At 39.7% G+C, this 21,397-nt stretch overlaps 1 protein-coding gene across 4 annotated transcripts in view; it reads right to left on the bottom strand.

Moving 5' to 3' along the window:
* The window catches only part of USP22 (ubiquitin specific peptidase 22), an 86,389-nt gene that overhangs the window by 8,763 nt on the left and 56,229 nt on the right, over positions 1–21,397 (bottom strand). For all 4 annotated transcript variants that reach the window (XM_071761147.1, XM_071761149.1, XM_071761148.1 and 1 more), the window contains 5 exons: positions 17,757–17,926; positions 11,069–11,216; positions 4,070–4,175; positions 2,245–2,403; positions 198–324 (listed from right to left, as the gene is read on the bottom strand). In XM_071761147.1, coding sequence (XP_071617248.1) covers positions 198–324; positions 2,245–2,403; positions 4,070–4,175; positions 11,069–11,216; positions 17,757–17,926 — 710 coding nt within the window. The remainder of the gene's footprint in view (positions 1–197; positions 325–2,244; positions 2,404–4,069; positions 4,176–11,068; positions 11,217–17,756; positions 17,927–21,397) is intronic.

Genomic DNA, 21,397 nt, shown 5'->3' with positions numbered 1-21,397 from the left:
CCCCAGACATATTGCAAAGCTGCATTATAGATAATAAAATATCTTAATAGAAAATCTAGCTGGGCATGCAATTCTTTATATTAATTTATATCATAAAAGATTAGTCACTGAAAGGCAGATGATATGTCCAGGGATTTAACTTATCCTCCCAGAGAGGAATACACATCCTCTGCTGTGTCCACCCCCTAAAAACTTACTTTGAGATGAAAACAGGCCACAATGGGTAACTTCTTCATAGTGAGTTGTTTGGTAGATTCCTGGTAGCTATGGCAACCACTACATTTGATTTTGGCACTGCTTCCTAGATGTTCTGGCCTTGTAAACCTGAAAAAAAATTATCAACAAGCATAAGGGATGCACAAAACAATCAGATGATTTTCTACATGTGCTGAAAGCACTTCTTCTGCTTTAACTTGTGGGTCCACTGGCACCACAACAGAGCTCATGGCACTTAAATCTCATTTTGGAAAAACTCAAGACCTATAATAATGTAAAGTGCTCTGGTTCAGATATCCAAATCTGACATTTATCACTACTCTACTACACAACACTGCACCCAAAATGCTTCAGTGTCTGAGAAAGGAGCTAAATGTTGGTTCACCTCCTTCAATAGGACAGCTCATTTCCACATAGAAAGCAAAGATCTTTTCAGAACTGAAAAACAAATTGATGTGGAAGTGCCAAAGCAAGATGACAACTTCTGTGCTCAGCTGCATGCTATCCACAGGATGCTCTTCTAGCTTGTAGCCCTCCAGGGCTAGGATCAAAGCTCTGAGATGGAAAGGGCTGTAAACACAAAGCTTTTTTCAAGACACAGATAACTTCCATGAAAACCCAAGTGTTGACAACTAGAAAAATCTCTTTCAAAATTTTCAGACAGAACTACTCAAGGGAGCTATGGGGAGAGACCATTACAGAACAGGGAACTGCTTAAAGAAAACACCACCTCTGTCTTCTCACAGCACACTAAAGCAAAACATCTCTCCCTTTTTCTCAAGCTGTCAGCACAGAGAAGGCCAGGAGGATGGACTGCTAAGTCTCTTCCTCCAAATTTAGACTTCCATGGGGCAAATAAATCATCTCCCCAGAGGCTGCTTTACAAGTAGGGCTTTTGGGATGAAATATTTTGAAATACGAGTGAACATTCTTCATCAATGCACACATTAAGCAGGTGAGGGCAACATGGGATCAGCTGATCACTAAAACTGCTTTGCCTCATTCTGTTTAGGGCCAGTGCTGCCTCCAGCATTAAATGATCATCACAGGCTTATGGTCTCCCCTCTTGTTTAATTAACAAATTTTCCTTTCTGGGCTTGTTTTTTTTTCTTTTTTATTCATCATTGACATATTCCTGCTCAATCCTTCCTTCTTCAAGCCAACTTCAGCTTGCATGGCCACACAGGCTAACACATCCCCTCCTTATTTGAATGCAAAATATTCAACCTGTCTGCTAATTTTGGGGTAAAACCCTAGATCCATCCTCTTGAGACATTAAGAGTTCAACTTCTTCCCAGAACCCATACTCTGAGGTTCTCTTCAAACCTGGATATTTCTCCTTCCCTTATCATCTCTCTCTGATTCCAATAATTCCCACGCTGAAGCAAATCACCAAAATTTGACCAGATTTGCCTCCTGATATATTCTTGCATCAGCATTTTCTCATTTGTACTAATTCCCTTGTTTTCTTATAATTCTTGATCTTAAAAGTATCCAGAACCTTGGAAATCAGACGTTGGAGGCTATGAATTTTTATTTCAGGAGGATGAGCTTTGCCCCAGGCTCGAGGTAACCTCTTCCTCAAATATATTTGACAGATATCTGCATTTGCCCCATGTGAATGACTTTCAGATCTGCTAAGAGACCCAAGCTAACATTATATGAAGCCACCACATCCCCTCCAGTTACTTGTTTCCAAGATGCCCAAGTTTCCTGCTCAGAATTACCTTCATCTTTTTGAAAGCTCTATTCTTGTATTTCTTAATGCCATCCCTGCAACTGAGCTGACAGTGGCTGACCCTCAGCTCTGCTTAGGGCAAAACTCATCCTTGGGGGTGTAATTTAAAGAAATATTCAGTGCATTCTGAACTTTTCCCACGTGCTTGCTCAGCAGACCCAACCAAGACTATGGAGTCAGCCACCAGTGGTTTCAACCATTTCCCCCAACTGTCCAGAGCCACCAGAAGAAGAGAATGAAGCCAAATTCTTTATTACCCCACCCAAAGGGTTATTTCTCTTGTTCCATACCTTCGCAAGCAGTCTGTGAGCGTGGTGGTGCCTGACACATGGCTTTCCCCATTCACAACACTGCCATCACTGCCTGGACTCAGGGGCCAGAACGGGGTGGAGGAGCCTGGCAGATCCAAACTGATGTCCCAGAAGGGGTCTATCGTTGTGGAAACGCCACTAGGAGAGAGCAAAGAGTTTCAGGAATGTTTAGAAGAAGTGAAGAGTCCCTCCCACTTGAAGGGGCACCGATACTTTTAGAGCTTTGGGATCTACATCACCCCTAGAGGGCACTCAAAGCTGACAGAAAACACAGCTGCTCTGGAATGTTTTCCCCCCCCCGTTCTTCTGAATATGTAAAAGCAGCATGGTTTGGGACAGGCATGTTAAGTACCAAATGCAAAATACAGTCATTTACTACAACCTCCCACCCTCTGAAGATCTGTGACTCAAAGTGAACAAGCAGAGGTAGAGGAACTGACCAGTATAAACCAGTTTAACATCTATGATGAGAGCTACCTGCATCCCCAGCTGGTGCTCTGGTCAAGACATGGAAGATGGTGCTTAAGGATTCTTTGATAAAGGGAGACAAATATTTTGGCTACACAATACTGCACTGAATTAAGCTTTGAAGTTTGTATTCACATCCCATCCAGCATTTGATGAGGCCAAAGAATAACTGGATTAAGTAGTAATGTATGTTCTCTATCAGATTTCTCTACAAAACAGCTGAAGAGAAGCCAAAAGCCAGGCTATGGAAAAAAGCTTCTAAAATCTTACCTTGTATGTGACTCAAATCTTTTCTTCCAGCATTTACATTTTTAAGAGGAGTCTAGAACTTCAGAGGTCTAAGCTCCTCATCTGGAAGCATTTTCTGTTTGTACTTATTACACTTAGTTTTCGAGTTCTCTCTCCCTCTAAAACCAATGTCTTTCATCCTGCAATCTCATTAAGCCCAGAATATTCTGCCTTTTCTCCAGCTTCATTTGAGCAGAAGTTGTCAATTTTCAAAAGAAAACTTCTTTTGTTTAAGTTTCATCAATGCTAATATTGTGTCATAACACATTGTCCTGGTTTGAGCCAGGCCAGAACCAAGCTTTTTATTATCACGTAAGGATTCTTTGGCTCCATGAGGCAAAGAACACAAATTCCTAAATTTTCCTCACAGTATATCTTCTGCAAATCTCTCCAGGAAAAGGAGAATAAAAGCAGATTCAACAAGCACAGCACAACAGCCTGTCTGCAGGACAGCTTGTGGAATTATAAAGTATGCAGGACAGAACAAAAAACAAGAACTCTGACTTCTGCACTATGCCAACACTACACATCTTGAAAGAGAAGTCAACTTGCTCCAGCACATGGAGTACAACAAATACATTTTTCCTTACTCTTGAAAAACATTCACTTGCTGGTACCTGAGATTATATTAGTATTAGCCTCTTTGAAAAGTCTCCTGATGAAACATGAGGCTCCTGAGAGAAAATATGGTTGCCTATCAGAATTTTCCTCAAATGTAGTGGCAATTATATAAATTCAAAACCAGAGAAGTTTTTGGAAGTCTTTTCCTCATGAACTTGGAAAAGAACAGCCTTTTGTAGGCAATTAAAAACCTTCTGTCCATAAGCCTGTGGTCCTTTCCAGGTAGCTTTTTTAGCATGTCTTAATATACCCCAGGTAACCAGCAACTGACTCCATGTAGCTGATGCCATATTTAAACAATTTCTGTCTTGCTGGAATGTTGCTGGTGTTTTATCAGAAGTCAAGAAAGAAACAAGTCAGTACACTGCTGCAGTGGGGGGTGTAGAACTTTTAAATCAAAGCGCAGAACCAAAAAAAAAGGACTTACTGGCAGACTTGACAGGTAACATCAGACTGCAGCCCGCCTGTGAAGATTTGGTCTATGATGCAGTTACAGTGGTTGGGGTTGTTGGCCTTCTTCCCATTATCATCACCTGGAGGAATGCAAACACAGGCTCAGAAGTCAAAAATCCTCTGAGGGAACAGTGGTTTGTCTTGGACTGTGTCTCCAGTAACTCTTTGTAACATAAATCTATAAATGTACTACAAGCTCACACTGAAAATATTGAACAAAAACAAGGTAAAAATAACTCCTAGCAATACACAGGACATGATCTGAAGGGGACTAAAGGCAGCTGATGCCTGGAGAGGTGAAGCTTGAAGCCATACCAGCTGCCAACCAGCCCCTTCTCCAGGGTACAGCCTCATCTCCCTTCACACATTTGCTCTGCACTATCTGGTGTAAAGATCAGCTCAGTTGCCAAGGTAGTTCATGAAAAAGACCATTTCAGCTTCACTTAGAGTGCCACCAGGCAGTATTTGTCTCTGAGAAACCAGCCATGTCTTTACCACAGCAGAGCTTAATTTATGCTTAGGCAGTTGTTCAATACCACCTCACTTTTCCCAATAAACACAAGAGGAGAAACCTCAGCAGTTGCTACTTTTTAATTCCCTCCCCAGTCAACTTCTGAGAGGAGGGTGAGGGGAGGAGGTTTGTTCAGCCCCATTAACCCCAAGCCTGCAGCCTGTCCTTTCAACACATTTTCCCTTCCCTTCAAGTTTTCAGTGGTGAGAAAATGAAAGATGTCCTTATCTGAAGGGGGAAGATAAGTGCTGTGTCTTCCCCTCTGCAGAGGCACAGCAAAGCCTCTGGGTTCCCAAGGGGCACAGGGAATCCATCCCCATCTTTTAGGTATAATCAGCTGTCACTGCAGAGCTCAGGAGCACAGGAATTCATTTCTATCACCTGAGTGCTGAGATTAGGCCAATTCAGCTTGCTGAGACTAACCAGAGCATTAAAATAACCAAAAAACTTCTTGGCACAGTTCTCAGCTTCAAAGCACACTCCTCCTCCTTCCATTCCCACCAGGTAAACTGGGAGTGAAACACTTTTTCTTTGGTTTCCAAGACTCTGCTGTTTATTTTCTTTGGGTAGGACGGATGAAATTGGTTTTGCTCTGTAAACAGAGATGCAGATGCAAACCATCTTCTCAGCAAGAACCAGGCTAATTATCTTGTGACAGACAGAAACTGCTAAGCCAGAATCATGGTTTCCTGGTATCTTTAACTTATTAAGAAGTATTTCACCTTTAGAAATTAAATCCTAAGATGTTGTCTACTCAAATCAGAACAATTACTGAAAAAAACCTGATTTCTAGTCAAGCATGTAAAAAAAAAACCACCCAGCTAAAAACAGAGCAAAACCACACCACTATTCTTGTGCCTAAGGTGTTCTAGCTGGAGTCTTCTTGCAGAAGAAAGGAATGATTTTTTTCTTCCTTTAGAAGTTTGTTGGAAAGTCCTATGTAAACTGAGAAAGGTTCCACCCGAAACTAAGCATGGAAAAATGGATATAGGTGATACCTACTGAGCTGCAATGAGCCACTTCAGCTAATTGGATCCTAAATGCCTCAGAAAAGCTCTCACTTGGCTGCCTGCTTTGGGAACTTTTGTTTGAATTGTCAAGAAGAGGATATTGTTTCCTTAAAATGGCTCCTGAACAAAACACCCTAAAATTAGATTTCAAACGTCCCAAGTTCAAGCTGGGGGTTATCAGACCCAGGCTCAGGCTTTTCTTGATGTGAGTTGTAGCTAAATCTTACTTGAACTTGTGATCTTTTTAAGGTCTCAATTATACTAAGCTAATGAATAGAGCATGGAGTATTGAGACTCTAACAAGATACTCTTTACCTTTACAAAAAAGATCACTTACGAGCTTTGAGGACTACACCTGGGTTTTCCAAAAAGAATTTAAAGGGTTTTACACGTGTTTTTAAAACTCCACTTTTCCTTTTTCAAAGAAGCAACACACTGCTGCCACAGCCCTGTACATCTCACCATTTGAAATGCTATCTCCCTCTCTTTCAAGAAGCAAAGAGTGTCCAGAGGTTTTTCTCTGGACCACAGGTACCACCCCCTCTTGGAAACCTTTTCCAGGCCAGTTCTGCCCTACAGGAGGGACCAAACCCTCCCTGTTCAATTAGACAAGAGGGTCTCAAAAGAATATTCTTCTGCAAGCTTGATCCCAGCAAAACAGAAGGGCATTACCCACTCAGTGTTATTTCCCATGACATTTGGTTGGAGAGGAGGGGAAAAAAAAGAAAGATTACCACCTACTCACACTTGTCAATATGTAACAGATGCTGAGAGGAGGTAAATTATGCAGCTGAGAACTAGAAGCTGCTAGATTGTTGTGCTCAAGTTAAGGTTCCCTTCTACATTCCTGTCTTACAAAGTAGGTTTTAATTTTTATGCATTTTTGTTTTTCAAGCTGGTCATGATTCCTACTTGGGAAAAGTAGCAGCTTCTTGAAAGATTGGTCAGCACGAGACCAAAAGGAAAACTTCAAAACACATCAATGTAGACACCAATGAAATCGTAAGAGTGGGAGAAAACTGAGTTTCAAAGTTTGGATTCAAATTAAATGCAATTAAAAAAAGAATTTACTATTACTGCACCACACATATTAGCTTGTATTCAGATATATGCACTTAACATACTACTAAAGGCAAATCAAATGTAGTAACTTTAAGAACAGCTATCAATTACTTTTTAACCTTTCTTTTGGTTTTGAAATAAAAATCAGGCAGCTTTGCCACTAACTCCCATTATGAATTTTAAATGAGGAAAAGGAATTTTAGAACTCCTAGAGTTTAAAAGGGGCATTTATCAAAATGACATTAATGTTGACTTTTCTGCTTTACTTGGGCCCCCAGTGGATGACAAAATAGTAGAGTGTGATTCCTAAGAGTAGTGTGCAGAACCCACAGAGCAGGGCAGTGGTTTGCTCCCAAAGCTCAGCCCAGCAATTTTTTTGTCAGGACTCTTAGCACCAAGTTTCAAATTCTCTTTGTAGCAACCCTTGCTGAAGATGAACACAAATGTTTCATGAAAACAAGATAACTGAAGAATCATCAGGTTTAAAAATATTACTCTTAGTTAGACAACAACATTATCTGAATAAAGTTTAGGATAAAAATGCAGGACTGATTTTATTATTATTATTTTGCTTTTTGAACCTTTGTGGACAAAATGCCCATCTCTGCCACTTGACTGCTGCTGCTATTCCAATAAACAAAAAAATCAAATCAAACCTCACAGGCAATGAGTTCACTGGGCTGAATATTAACTTTCAAATGGCTGCCTTGCTCCATATAAGAAAATAACAACTCTGGCCAAAGTTTCTCCCAGGCTGAGTATATTTGAGACAAAGTTAGTAAACAACAAAGTGTTTGGATAATGGAACCTGACTGTCATGGAAGTTTGCAGAATTAACCCTGAATTTCTTCAGAGCACTGACAATTAAGATGTATATTGACTAAAATGCTGACCTAATGCTTTACATACTAGGCAGAAATACCTATTATTTACATTTCTCTAAGAAATGGAGAGCCCTGGAACTCCTGATGGATCTCACACGAAGACTGAGGTATGCTTTGCACTTGTTCTTGATAGAAGAGTCTAAGAAAACATGCAAGAAGCAAGAGATCAATGTCTGATCATTTTCAGCATCTTCTATAATCCAAACATACTCAGAGACTGAAAAGCAGAGTCATCCTGCATTTTAAAGAGCAAACTCAACACATGCCAAAGAACAGGCTAGGTTTTAGAACAAAAAAGGTGGCTATTACCTAAACACTGAGGCTGTTCATAGCATTATTCTGGTGAAAAAGCTAATTTATGGTGTAGAGTGAGCTCTGCATCTCATTCAGAAGCTTTTGTGGAGAGACAGACCACAAATGCCAGGGTACAATGATGCTGCAGAACTCTGTCAAACCAGCAAGAGAGATGGGAACAGCACAAAATGCTGTTTAATGTCATTTATAGGAGTGATGTTAGACAAAGAATTCCAATTCAAGAATTTTTTTTTTTTCAGTTGGAGTATGCATTTAAGGACACAACCTGTGCCCATTTTGGGTGAGCAGTAGAGGAAGAGAAGTGATTTACAGCTTAACTTCTCTCCCCCAGTACTCCTTTGCAGTTAGTCAATATTTCTCCAGCTGCTGGAATGAAAAATAGTGAAGCAGAGGCATGACACACTAGTTTCCTTTTCTTCAGAACCATTTTCTATGATTCCAGCAGCAGAGGAGCCCTGCTATGTGTGCAGAGTGAGCCCTCCACAGATGCCACAGCTCAACATCTCTGGCACAAGGAGAACCATCACCCCCAGGAGACCTCATCTGTCTGGGTAACCATCCAGGCATCCTGGGCTTCCAAAACTTCCCAGATCTGTGCAAACAGAATGTAAAAAACCCCAAACAATTATGGGCAAGCCTATAAATTATTCTCTCCAATTTTACACTTGGCACGATGCAGTGTTCCAAAACTCAGCATTAAATGCCCACCAAAGTAATTTGGTTTTCCTAACTTTGGGAATGACAGAAAAATGAACACTGACAGACTTCCCTGACTTGCATTAGGATACTTCCTAGAAAGCAGAGTAAATATTATGGAAAAAACATAAATTACCAATGTCAGCTAAACAAACATCACTGGATATTTATACAGCTCTTAGCATAATGAACATTTTCATTTACTTTGGTGTCTGAAGCTTTGGAGATCATGAGTAACACCCAAAAGCCAGGACTTTTGGAAAAAACTTCCCTATACTTTATTTTACTTCACTGTGTGTTGTTAAACTTCACGACTACTGACTGGAAGCTTTAAAAGCTTTTTTTTTTTTTTATTCAGTAAAATACATATTCATTATTGGCAGGGGAGGCTTATTTGTAGCTTTAGAACATATTCTCACTATTAGTAATAATATTTTTACATATGTAATGCTTCATGTGTGTTTGTGTGTGCAGAAAAGTATGTAAGTGGGGAAACTTTCTCATTAAATAGCAAACTAGTTATTCCAAAAGTGGGTTATCACAACTGTACTTGAAATTCTGGTTTAGATGAGCTGTTTGGTTCCCACACAACTGCACAACCACTTCTTTTAAATCACCTTGATGTGGTACAGATAATTTACTGCAGTTTAATAAAAGTCATTCTATTCAGAAGCAGAAATTCAAAAGCCTGGGTGCACAGATGTGAAGGATCTGTAGAAGCTTTCCCACTAGCAGTGCTCTGATAGCTTAGGTCCCTGCAAGCAGCTCAAGCTTAATGCTATCCATTAAATAACTGAATTTCAGTTCTTGTATTCAATGTAAATGGAATCTCTGCCACAACCCCAATGAGCTCAGAACTGAAGGTGAAAAACCCCAAATTCATTACAATCAAGCTAAAACTATTATGAAACTTCAGAGCAATTCAAAAGTCAATGTTTCCAACACGTCTGTGACAACCAACCAGTAGTAAAAGAATCTACACACATGCAAGTGCTCTTTCCAAAAAATGTCTAGCAGATTTTTTCAAAGTTTTAGGACAGATCACTGTTTCATTTAGGCTAGAGAGGCCCAAGAGAACAACAACAAAAAAAAAATTGTTGGGAAAGCTTCATTTTGTTGGTAATTGCAGAAGATACATCAGAGAGATTCTTCATTTAAAGCTAAACCACACTTTAAAAAAAAGAAAAATCTTTTCAGATTCTTTATCAGTGAAAAGAGTGCAGGGATCTTTATTGTTGCAAGTTTCTTCTTTACAATTCTAGAAGACAACAGTTCTCCTTCAGAAACTAATTGGGAAGTATACAAGAAAAGCAAACAGATTTTGTATTGAAGATGATGAAAAAGCTTCAGGATTTGTAAAATCAGTGATTCAGAAACTTTACAGGAAGCATGAATTCTGTTTGCAGCTGAGTTTAGCCAGTGTTAAAAAGCAAGAGGTCAGTGTTTGGAGAGACTGCTCCTCCCAGAACTTCAGCACTGGTTTCATCAGGCTTATTTACTGAGCTCCAGTTAGTGACTGCCAAATGACAGATATTAATAATTACAAAAGAAGTGTTATTTGTACTTCAGTTCTGAGAAATACCCTTTCTGAAGACTCTTTTGGAGGACACCTACTATGAATCTGAACAAGCACATAAGACTATCTGAAAGATAAAAGCAAGACTTTGAATGTTTCAAGGAAGCACCAGCAGCCTTCCCTTTGATAGTCCTCTGATAAACCAAAAAATGGACCTCTAAGTGCCTTTCCCAAGAGCACTAGAGGAAAGTTGAGTGCCTTAAAGCTTATATTTAGTGACTGAGGGTTGGTTTGTTTGTTCTGCTAGTATCAACCCCACTATTTCTCCCTCACAAAACCAGTAAAAATATCTGTGCTTAAATGAACAAAGCTAGATCCAACACTGGTAGATTTTCAGTCCAGATGTAGTTCAATTAACTAACATGAAGTACATAATTTCATGTTACCAATCCAGCTCAAGACTTAAATAATTCACCTCTAAAAAACATGTCACTGAATATTTTCACTGCATTGTACAGTTATGCATTTTTATACACAGAAGATACCAAACCTAAATACTCTTTTTTCTTATTCACATTTCTGTATGCAGTTTGGTGTAATAAATACAGTACAATAATACTTAAGCAGAACAGCCACAGCCTTCCCTATGTTATTTTCATCAGTCCCATGACACACTGAGTTCTAACTACCTCAAGTAGAAATAGAATTAAAATGGCAACTTAAAAGAAAAGACAGTGACTCAATGGTGATTCAAATCAATGCACAGGCTTGCCTGCTTCTAACTCCAGGTAATTTCTGACAGGGGGAATGGTTTATTTCTTTCTTTCTAAACCTTTTCCTTTACATCTACCAAACATCTCAGAAGGAATTTGCTACGACCCCTGTACCGGGAGACGCTACACTTGGTTTAAGAAGAGATTTTTCTACCTCTTTCTGATCCAATATTCCTTGTTGACTGAAGACTTGGTACAAGCCTTACCTTTGCAGTGTCTGTGTAGCACATCTAATGCAGCAATGAGGAACTCGTGTGCATCTTGTTGCTCGTACCCTGCTAAATGCCGTGCATGAGTCCATACCAGGTGCAATAACCTATATGGAATGTGAGGAGATCGGTGCCCAGAGTAAAACTGCTCAAAGCAAAGAAAAGGACATGACTGTTAACAAGTTACACAGCCTCAGTGCATTTCATTATTAAAAAAAAAAAAAACAAACTTAAATGAGTGCAATTAAGTCAAATAAATTCACACCATTTAGTTCCGATGGCCTTAATAATAAAATACAGAGAGAGCTTTTAATCAGACACTGAAGAAGTGATCTGGGAACTCAGCACCTCAATTTTAGCCCTTGAAATTCCTTCCTTTGTGATAGAGAAGCCCTATACAAAAAGTAAGTTTTAAAAGAAGAAGAAAAGGGCAAGCAACACTCAAAAATTCCTACTGATACCACTGGCTTTGAGTAAAACAGCCCAGGGGAAGAAAAAATTCCTACATGTGCAAGAGATCAGTGATTTTGTTGACAAATTACAACCCCCCAAGCCCCCCACCCAAATCAGGACAAACACTGAAGATGAGAATATCAGATATCAGGTGCCATTGAGCCCCTGACCCAAGGCTAGCTCCATCTGATGGCTGTGCATGACCCTACTTTTTGGAAAAATTTCCAAGCAGGATAGCAGCTACAGCAGCAAAAGGCTTTAGAAAGAACTTTATTCAGCACAGCTCTCTGCAAAACTTCATTCATCTCTCCTCAATATCAGCTGCCTGTTAAAGCTCCTGCAGGGTGTTTTGTGTTGTTGTTTTGATGAGGTTTTGTTTGTTTGCTTGCCTGGTTTGGTTTTGTTGTGATTTTTTAAAAATAAAACCAAGCACCTGTCCCAATTAAAAAAACCCAACAACTAAAACACAAAACAAAACCCAACCAACACAAAGTAAGGCAAGCAAACAAACAAACCCCTAACAAACCCAAATAAACCCAAGAAACCCACTCTAAGGGTCTGTGGCTTGAGGTTCTGCTCCTTCATTTACCCCCCTCAATTCCATCCAAGTGCTATTACTGCAACTCTTCTACTTACATCTTCCTGGGTCCTCACTTCTGCTTCCAATTCTGGCATTGGGAGCCTGAGACTGAAGCTAAATCCCTTCTTGAGCAAACTGACTTCTTTATCTTCACCAACCCCTATCCCATACCAGCTCTAAAAGCAAAGCAGAGATGCTTGGGATGTCCCTGCAAGGAGCCAGAAAAGGCCCAGAAGAGTTTATTCATTTAGGCTTTAGGTTGTATTCAACAGGGTAACATTTTGGGGTTTAGTACATGAAAATTTCAGTAATTTTGCCCTCCCTAACCAAAAGCTATTTGCCAGTAAAGGCAGCCTGCAACCCCAAGATTATGTTTTGCCAAGATCCTATCAAACCCATGGCAGTTTATTTTCAGTTACTCTTCCCAAACAGAAGACAGTGGGCAGAGAGAACATATAATAAGAGACATAGAGAACAATAATAAGATTTAAAATCCCAGCAGTATCTAAATTCTCACTCTCAAAAGTGGGTTTCCTGCTCTAGCCAGGGTCTCCCTGGTTTTTTTGATGGATCAGTGGAAGCACAAGCACTGTGCTACAAACCTGCCTAAGCTAAAACATGTTGGATTTTAACAGACAGGGAGTACAATGTTCTCATCTGGTCCTCACATCTGGAGGGTTTTTGTAAAGGGTTTCAGTCTATTCCTTAAAAAGAAATTTCTCTGCTGCAAGCTCTGCTTTTTCCAAACAAGATGCTCTCTACCTTTTCAGCCAAACAATACAAAATGCTTCTATAAATAAAAAGATCAATAGTTAACTCTGATGCCAACCAGAATGACACCGAGGGACTGGAGCAGGAGCAGAGTAATTGAAATCTGCTGACACAGCTGCTGCTCAACATAATTCAGGGAACTGCAGCAATAAAACTTCCCTGGTCTGTCACTCCTTCCAATTAGTCCCAGAGCTCTCCAGTCATTTCAACCAACAACACTCTCCATAATTACTCCACTGCAGACATTAGACCTGCCAACAGATTTTACCTTCTCCACTGCTTCATTAAGATTAGAAGAATCTAACAAGAAGCTTTATCAACTTATTAGCTACTATCAACACAGAAATTAGAAGTACACCTGGTATGGGTGTTGTTGAATAAATGCGGGGGTGGGGGAGAGCTGCACTGGTCTGAGAAATGCAAAATCAAACCAAAAATATCTGAGCACGTCAACAGAAAAAGTGTCACTGGGATGTATAAAACATCCATCCCCTCTCTGTCATTTCCTTGTTGCTGGGGAGAGCAGCCCCAGAGCTGTTCCAATCCACAAAACTGAAAAAAAACTCCATGTAAAGTCTTATCCCAAACACTTCTATACAAATTTTCATTAAAGTGTGCAAACATCATTATTTATGTATTTGCAAGTCAGCCTTAAAACACACTTCAATGGCACAATTTTTCCTAACATGACTTAAACAATTTTTTTTTTTTTTCGTTTTCAGTTCAGCAGCATTAATTGTTTATGTTGGAGTGAACAACTTCAAACAATCTGAAAATGCTGGGTAGTGCACCCTGTAAAGGAAACCACAATTCAAATCTTCCATTCTTCCACACAAGGCAAGCAACAGTAACTTTTGGTTTTTGCACTTAAAACACTTACTCTTGGATCCTAAACGGAGAATCTAGAGGTATTTAGAAGATTTTAAGGCTTTGTATTTTTTCCATTATTATTACCAAAATATACAAATACCAGTGAGGTTGCTTTTTTGTTGTTTTTTTAGAAAAATACAAAACCACACAACAGAAAAAGACATTCATGGACATTTATTTGAACAAAAAGATACATTTGATCTATCCTGCATGTGTATTAAACAGTTTCTGGACTTTTTAATCAAGAATTTGAAGGCTAAACCCTGTCCCAGCCTCCAGTACAATTTAAGACTCTAAAACTTCTTTTTAGAAACTGGTTCTCAATGAAGGTTTTAAACATACTGAAAACTGACCACAGATAAAGGGAGAGGGTAATACATGTGTCTTTCAGAAGAAAATAACACCTATTGGAGGTATCCCAACAAAGCAATGGTTCAAGGAATCAGAAAACCCAGCTTGTTTGCACACACTCTGCAAGTTCTACAGTTATTTCAGAGAAAGGATTTTACTAAATCAGCACAAATTCTGTATTTTCCATTACACAATGCAAGGCCCCTGTGTGTATCTCAAGAGCCTTAACTACTTTTTCTCCCTTCTACCTTTGCTGTAACTTATTTACACCCAAGCCATTTCAACACTGCACCAGCTTAAGGTATCAAAGCCATACATCATCTCCTTCTTTTTTCCTTTTCATCCTGACTTCTCAGCTCTCCCTGTAGTTGTGCAGTGTACTTTGCAGTGCTCATAAGGATGAGTAATGATGGGAATAAAGGAAGCTTTGTTCTTCCCATCTCTGAGTGGATTCACTGCATTCTGCTGTATTCCCAGGTATTCTTGCTATTCCAGTCACAGAGTCCATGGAGATACAGATCCACTAATCCTGCCATCCCAAATGGACATTCTGTGAGGGACTGAGATAAACCTTACAGTCTGGAGCATCTTGAAATTAATTTTAATTGGAGGAGGAAGACCAGAAGATAAATACCAGGAGGTAAAAAGTAGTGCACAAACCCTTTCAGCCAAAAGGCTCAAGGAGCAGATTCCCTGTGTTTTATCTTCCCTTTGTCCATTTTCACCACTATGTGTTACTCCCAAATCCTTTTCTTATGCAGTGTAATTCCTGTCATGATTCTATTGAGAAACAGGTTTCAAGTAGCAGAAATGAGAATGTTAATTGATACAGTTAGATATTTTTAAAACAGAGATTCAATGCCTGGCATGTTTGAAAGAAAAGCTACCAGGAAAAAAACCCTAAATTCTGAGAACCATCTGACAGTCATTACTCACCATCAACCTACATCAAGGTAGAAGAACTTCATAGCTTCCAATTTATCACAGAGAAGTCACACAACCCATATAACTCAATGATCTTTAAAAAAAAAAGAGGGGGCCAAGTGTTTTCTATTTAAGAAGTGAAATAACAAAACTTGCTTATTTATGTATAGTGAGCTTAATTTAAGGTTCAAAACAGTCTCTCTCCTGGAGAGTTCTCACTGGCAGGCATTCACCAGATCCCCTGGCATTCCATTTGCCTAAGATCACACCTCCAGAAAAGAAGGGTGGAGGACAGATGAAGTTAACCCTTGCCCTGATCGTTTGTCACCGAGTAAGAAACCTTGGGATAAGCACATCAGTTAATCCCAGTGGGAAAACTACATAAAACCAAGATAGAACCTGAGCCAAAGTTTCCCCAACAATTCAGCTACAAAGGAATCCTTAACCATAGCACTCAAATCTCCACTGCTTAGTTTTCCTTCATTCAGAGCTCATCTCTGCAGAGACAGCCTAGGATTCTTCATTACTACCACTGCAGAGAGTTGGGACATGAAAGATAATCAGTCTGATCCAAAAGTGCAAGAGTTGGGGTTTTATCCTGAATGCAGGGAAATTAAAACTCATTGGGAAACCAGTTTACAATAAGTGATGACAGAGGTATCAACATAACATGGTATTTACTGCTTGCAAGTTAGAATCTACTGAGTTGGTTACAGACATTCCAGCTCTGCCTGTGGAGGGCTAAGCTGTAGTTTTTCTTTAAGTTGGTCCAGTTATTAAAAAGTTATTTCCACAGCACATAACTGCAATATTTCAACATGAAATAAAGACAGAGACTACTCCACTGCTATACTCTGTCTGATGTCACAGATTCAGCTCTTCCCTCACTCACATACCCTCATGTGGCAGAACTTGAATTATCATAACTAATGCAAGCACAGGCATGAATGTTGACTGAGGAAAAAGAAGGCTGAGATTCCCAAAGTGTGTGAAATTAAACTTGATTCCAACTGAAACTAATGTGAATGCTGCATTTAAGCCCCATTTTGGATCACAGCCCATTCTTTGTTACTTGCTTGTACATAGTCTAACAAAAAGGTTTCATCAACAGGGCTCCACATACAAAAAATGGAAATAAAACCCATTACCTAGACAGACTTAATCTTTTCTCCAGCCCCCCAGTCTGCAAGGTAATACTCATTTCCCCTTTCCCAAGGGATTTTTTTAAAAAAATGCCTACATGTAAACAGAATGAGGTGATATTCATCAAAATGAGATTTATACCACAAATTGGTGAAAGGGTATCAGGACCATAACAGTACCTTTTTTAAATAAACAAACAGGTTTCTATATTAACTATGTACAGAAACTGGCATTTCTATACCATGACTTTTTTTTTTTTAAATCTAGGCAGAGTGGTATTTCCCCATTTAACTGCACATCTGCTTTCAATAACCCTGCAGCTGCAAGCTATTGGCATGCCTGTCTTTTGTTTGTACCTCCTTTCCTGACAGACTCAGCAATAATTGAAAAATAAATCAAAAACTAAGAAGCATAACATACAACTAATGACTGATAAGCAGCATGAAAAGTTGCAAATTCACACAAGTGCTGTGTATGAGCAGAAAAGTTTGCACTGGAATGGCTATGGGAGACCTTATCTGTGGTTAACTCACCTGCAATGATCAAAAAGAATAATCCTCAGAGAAAAAGACACAGAAATAAAACCAAATTGAAGATCATAAGATACAGGTAACACACGTTTAGGTTGCTCTCAGTTTGAATGAGCTGCTGTGACAGTATTTACACAAAAGGTTTGCTCTGCTTACAGGCATCTCCAGCAATCTTAAATGCTCCCTGACAGGATGTACTATAGCTTTTTTTGTTGTTTTTTGGGGGTTTGTTTTGTTGGTGGTTTGGCTATTTTTTTTTTAAATCAGATCTATCACTGAGGGAAAGGCACAGAACTGGATTCTTCTGTTTGTTTCTAAACACTTATCTTTAAACTAGAAGCCCTTGTGTAGCCAGAGCCCTTCCATTACTCATGTGAAAAAGGTAAGTTAATAAAGCTCTTTCACTATTTATTAAGGAAAAGACTGTCTCATCCAGCACAGAACAGACCTAAAGAGGAAGGCACAGTGCAAAGCCATCCACCTGAGTGAGAAAGAGAAAGAACAGCTGATATTTGCAAGGTATGAGTTGTATCAACACATTCACTTTTCTCCAGCCTCCTGGCCATTAATGGGTTTCCACAGAGGAGATGACAGCAAAGATGTTTCTCTCTGCTAGAAAGCACTGAATCAAGAGGTTTAAAATATTTATAGAGACCTACATAGCCCAGTGCCTTAAACCACACTGCTACCTACCTTATTCCCATTATCAGCCCGTGACATATTTTTCAGTTACAACTTGCACCTTTAATTAAAGCCCACATTCAGTTTTAAGACTAGACTTGCAGATCAGTCTCAAGAGCAGGCAGGACTCTAATTATTTCCACTACCAGCTTTGCCTAAACAAAGATGACCTCAGAATAGGATTTAAAAAGGCAAAAAGTTTCTTTTTCAGTAACCTATTTTTGATTGCAGGCGCTCACTCAATTTTTCGCTGCTCTGTTTTGCTTCACCTTGAGGGGAAACACAATTTGCATTCCCTTATCTATCTGCAAATAGAACACAATCCCTTTTGAGGGAAGAAAGCACCAGGAAAGGAGCTGCTATTGCAGCAAACAGCACTCACCTCCTGAAAAAGCGTAGACATTTCACAGACCAGACATGAGCTGGGACTTTGCATTTCACATTTGTGCCTGTCGGAGAGGAAGAAATCTCGCAGCAGTGGAGTGTGGGTAAGTGCCTGGACAATACAGTTCATAAAACATGTGTTCCCAAGATTGATTAGCCCTCGTAGACCTATAAAGACAGAAGGGGGAAGGGATGCATAAGCATTATCAAGTTAACAAAACGGTTTATTTGCATTTTTATACAGTTTTCACAACATTGCCACAGATCTACTGAATCTCCGCGGTTTCGAGTACACAGTTTTATGTTGGTTTAAGCTCTTGGTTTTGTTGTACTCAAGGCACAAGCTGCCACAAACTTCTGGACCTACACTAGGATTTGATTTTTTTTTTTTAAGAAACTTCACAGTACAGCAACACCAACAGCCTTGTTTTGCAATGGCTGTTCTGCCAGACATCAAAACTCAGCCCATCCCCAAGCTGGTACCGAACTGCAACGACAACAACTGCTTAAGCCACTCTAGTATAAACCAATACATTTCTGTAAATCAATAAATGAGTTCCCAAATCGTTTAAAAGGCTTTCCCTCATGCAGGTCATGAAGCCAGAATAAGGTTGTTGAACTATTATAGTGCAACAATCATCAGGGGATGAGGGAAACAGCCTCAACAAAACGAAGTCAGGCTGTGACATCCCATGCAGGCTTGGCAGATCCTTTTGGGGTTTTTTTTGTATGAAACCAAGATCTGAACAAGACAACCTTATAGAGAAACTCTGAACAATACTAGTTCCACACTTATTTTAGCTAAGTTAAACCTTAATCTATATTACACATCAAAAAATTCAACTTGGCATAAGAGGATTCATCACACCTTAAGTCAAACGTTCAGTAATGCCCAGAGACGATTTCTTGTGCTTGGAAACCAAGATGCTTAAGGGAAAGCTCTTTTGTTGCACAACAGAAGGGAGGTTAGGAGTGGGGAAAGCTTTTCAGTCATTTGCAAAGTCTAAGCAAGAAGAAAAACATGCTCAAATCCTTGAGTATTCTTCCAAAATGTTAACATAATACCACCCTACAGGAGTGCTAAACAAGAAGAGCATCAGGTGGACAAGAATGCTAATTTTTAATCAAAAACATACTTTCAAACAGGATAAAATGCACTGATAGATACAAGTCTGGCATTAATTTAAAATTTACATAGTCCTCTTCTGTAATACAAATAGGATTACTACACAGACGTGAAGGAAAAAACAGGATTACTCAACAGAGAATGAAGAATTTCCTTGCCATTCCGTGTGAAGGAGAGAAAAAAAAAAAAGTATCAGCTAGCAATGCTGTGGTAATTAAAAATGGTGCAGTTCCCTTGCAGTACACCAGATAGTGCTCAAAGGGCTCTTTAGCATCTTTCAGCAGGAGGTGTGGTGTGGTTGCTATGTTACCAGAGAGAAAGGCAGCTTGGATTGCACTGAGCTGGCAGTGATGGACACAGAGCTCTCTCCAGTTTTTTTTTCTTCCCCCCTGTACCTAATGCAACACCAACTCCCTTCCAACACAGCTTCCCATTGCTTCCACTTACTCAAAATGCAGGGTGAGGTTTCTCAGTGTATTACAGTTGCTTCTACTGGGCAGAAAGCTTACTGCAGTTACTCGCTGTATTTTCATGCTGGGAGGCAACAAGTGTACACCCATTAGCAAAGTGTTAAATAGTTAATTTGTTGGAGCAGCTTGAAATATGGTGTGATGCTTCAAATCTGAACACAAGCCTATTGCAAACCCCCATCTCCATGTCTCTGCAAACAATGACACAACAGAAAGGTGTTGATGCTGTGCAAGTGGAGAAATGTTTGCTCAGTACCTCTTGCCTATCTTTCCCCTCTTATTTTCCATTTAAAACTTTTTATTTAAATCACAGACCGTGCCAACAGAAGCCTGGGAGGCTCCCTGGATGTGTCTGAGTGCACCAGGGTATTTTGAGAAGCAGAGGAGCCTTTTCCCTATTTCCCTTTGGAAAGCTCAGTCCTTCTAGTTAGCACCAGAATTCCAAGTCACCCTGCAGACACAGACCAGTGGAAAACCAGGAGTAACACCTAGAGATTCATTCACCCTAGCACTTTTCTTCTTCACAGCTAATTAAGCAATCCCAAGTAAAAGCAAACACATAAAGGCAGCTTTTTGGAATCATTTATTATGATAGCGTCATTTATTACATGCCTGTGGCTGGACCTTCTTTCCCTGTGACCACAAGAATCAAATCTTCCTCAAAGTTGCCACCAGAAGGCTACAGTTCTGGGCACCAAACTCAGGAGGCTCCCTTGGTTTACTCTGCTTGCTTGGTCTATGGATGTCAGGTTTTCCTGGCTCTAACTGGAGTGCTTCGTAGGCTCTGACTCCACTGGAATGAACCTGCAAAACAGACAAGGCTGAAACATCAATGCTCCAAACCCTGATAAAAATTACAATGGTGAATGTAGCAAAACCTGAGAACTTACTTGGCTGAAAAGGGAAAGATGTAAAGGACAAACAGCAATCTTACCCTCCAGGGATCACTGGCTGCCCTCCTATACTGTCTCTTAAACTGATGTTTGAAACAGGTCTGAGGCACTGAACTACAGCCAAGATCCTGTGTAATTAATTGTAGTATACTGGGAAACACTGAAATTTGATGTATATAAACTAAAGAGCTGACAGAATTAAGAGCTTAACTTTTCAACAAAACTCATTTTCTCCCATAAATGGCTATAAATTCAAGGCTATACAGCATTCTGGTCAATAAAATATTAAGAATGTGAAAGCCTTTTGTCTGCCCAGCACCCCATTAATAAAGCCTGGCAATATTTAACTGGAATAGTTAAGCACTGCAACAAGTGGGTCATATATTAACAGAAATATAATATTACAAAACCTCAAATGCAGCAGTCCACTTTTTCTAGCATCAGCAGTTGTCTCCACGAGCATCTGAGAGTGGACAACAGCATCTGGGCAGAGGAGCAGGTTTAGGATGGCCAGGAGGATCCTACCTCAATAATAAACATTGGGATACTTTGCAAACTTCTGCTATGCTTCATAATTTTATTTGTTTCTCAAACTGTTTTTGAAATGAACAAGAGCAACAGTGAGACTCAATATATTCTATACACAGATGTGTGCTCTTGTGGTTTAGTTAACAGAAAAGAACTGTTTTGTTTCTGAACCTGGCTGATGTAAAATGTAACTACTGGAATAAACTGATATTGCTGCCAAGACAAAATTGTCATGTATGGTATAGTCAAAAAAGAAAATATCCTTTAATCATCAGGCACAGTGTAGGACCACTGCTCTAATTCTGTCACAGGCTTGACAGGCAGGGTGCAAGCAAAGCAGCAAGAAATCAACTTCTGCAATGTCTTTGAGCACAGCTAAACCTGTCTGGGAAAGTCTTTTTACATTTGGGGCTCAAAACCAGGTTCTAAGCAGCTGGCTTACCTTTATCAGCTTCAGTTCTTCCATCTTCTTCCAGGAACGGGTTTTGTTTTTTCAAATGCTGAAAGCAAGAAATCTGCAACACTGGGTAACACTTGTTGTGATGCAGGGAGATCTAGAACACTGGTTCTGCAAGTCCACCCACGCAGGAGAGATGAAAAAACCAAAACAAGATAAGGAAAT

Source organism: Heliangelus exortis, chromosome 17, assembly GCF_036169615.1.
Source record: "Heliangelus exortis chromosome 17, bHelExo1.hap1, whole genome shotgun sequence".
In the NCBI taxonomy this organism is placed as follows: Eukaryota; Metazoa; Chordata; class Aves; order Apodiformes; family Trochilidae; genus Heliangelus; species Heliangelus exortis.
Note: the sequence above shows the minus strand (reverse complement) of the source record. Positions and strands in the feature narration are given on the sequence as shown.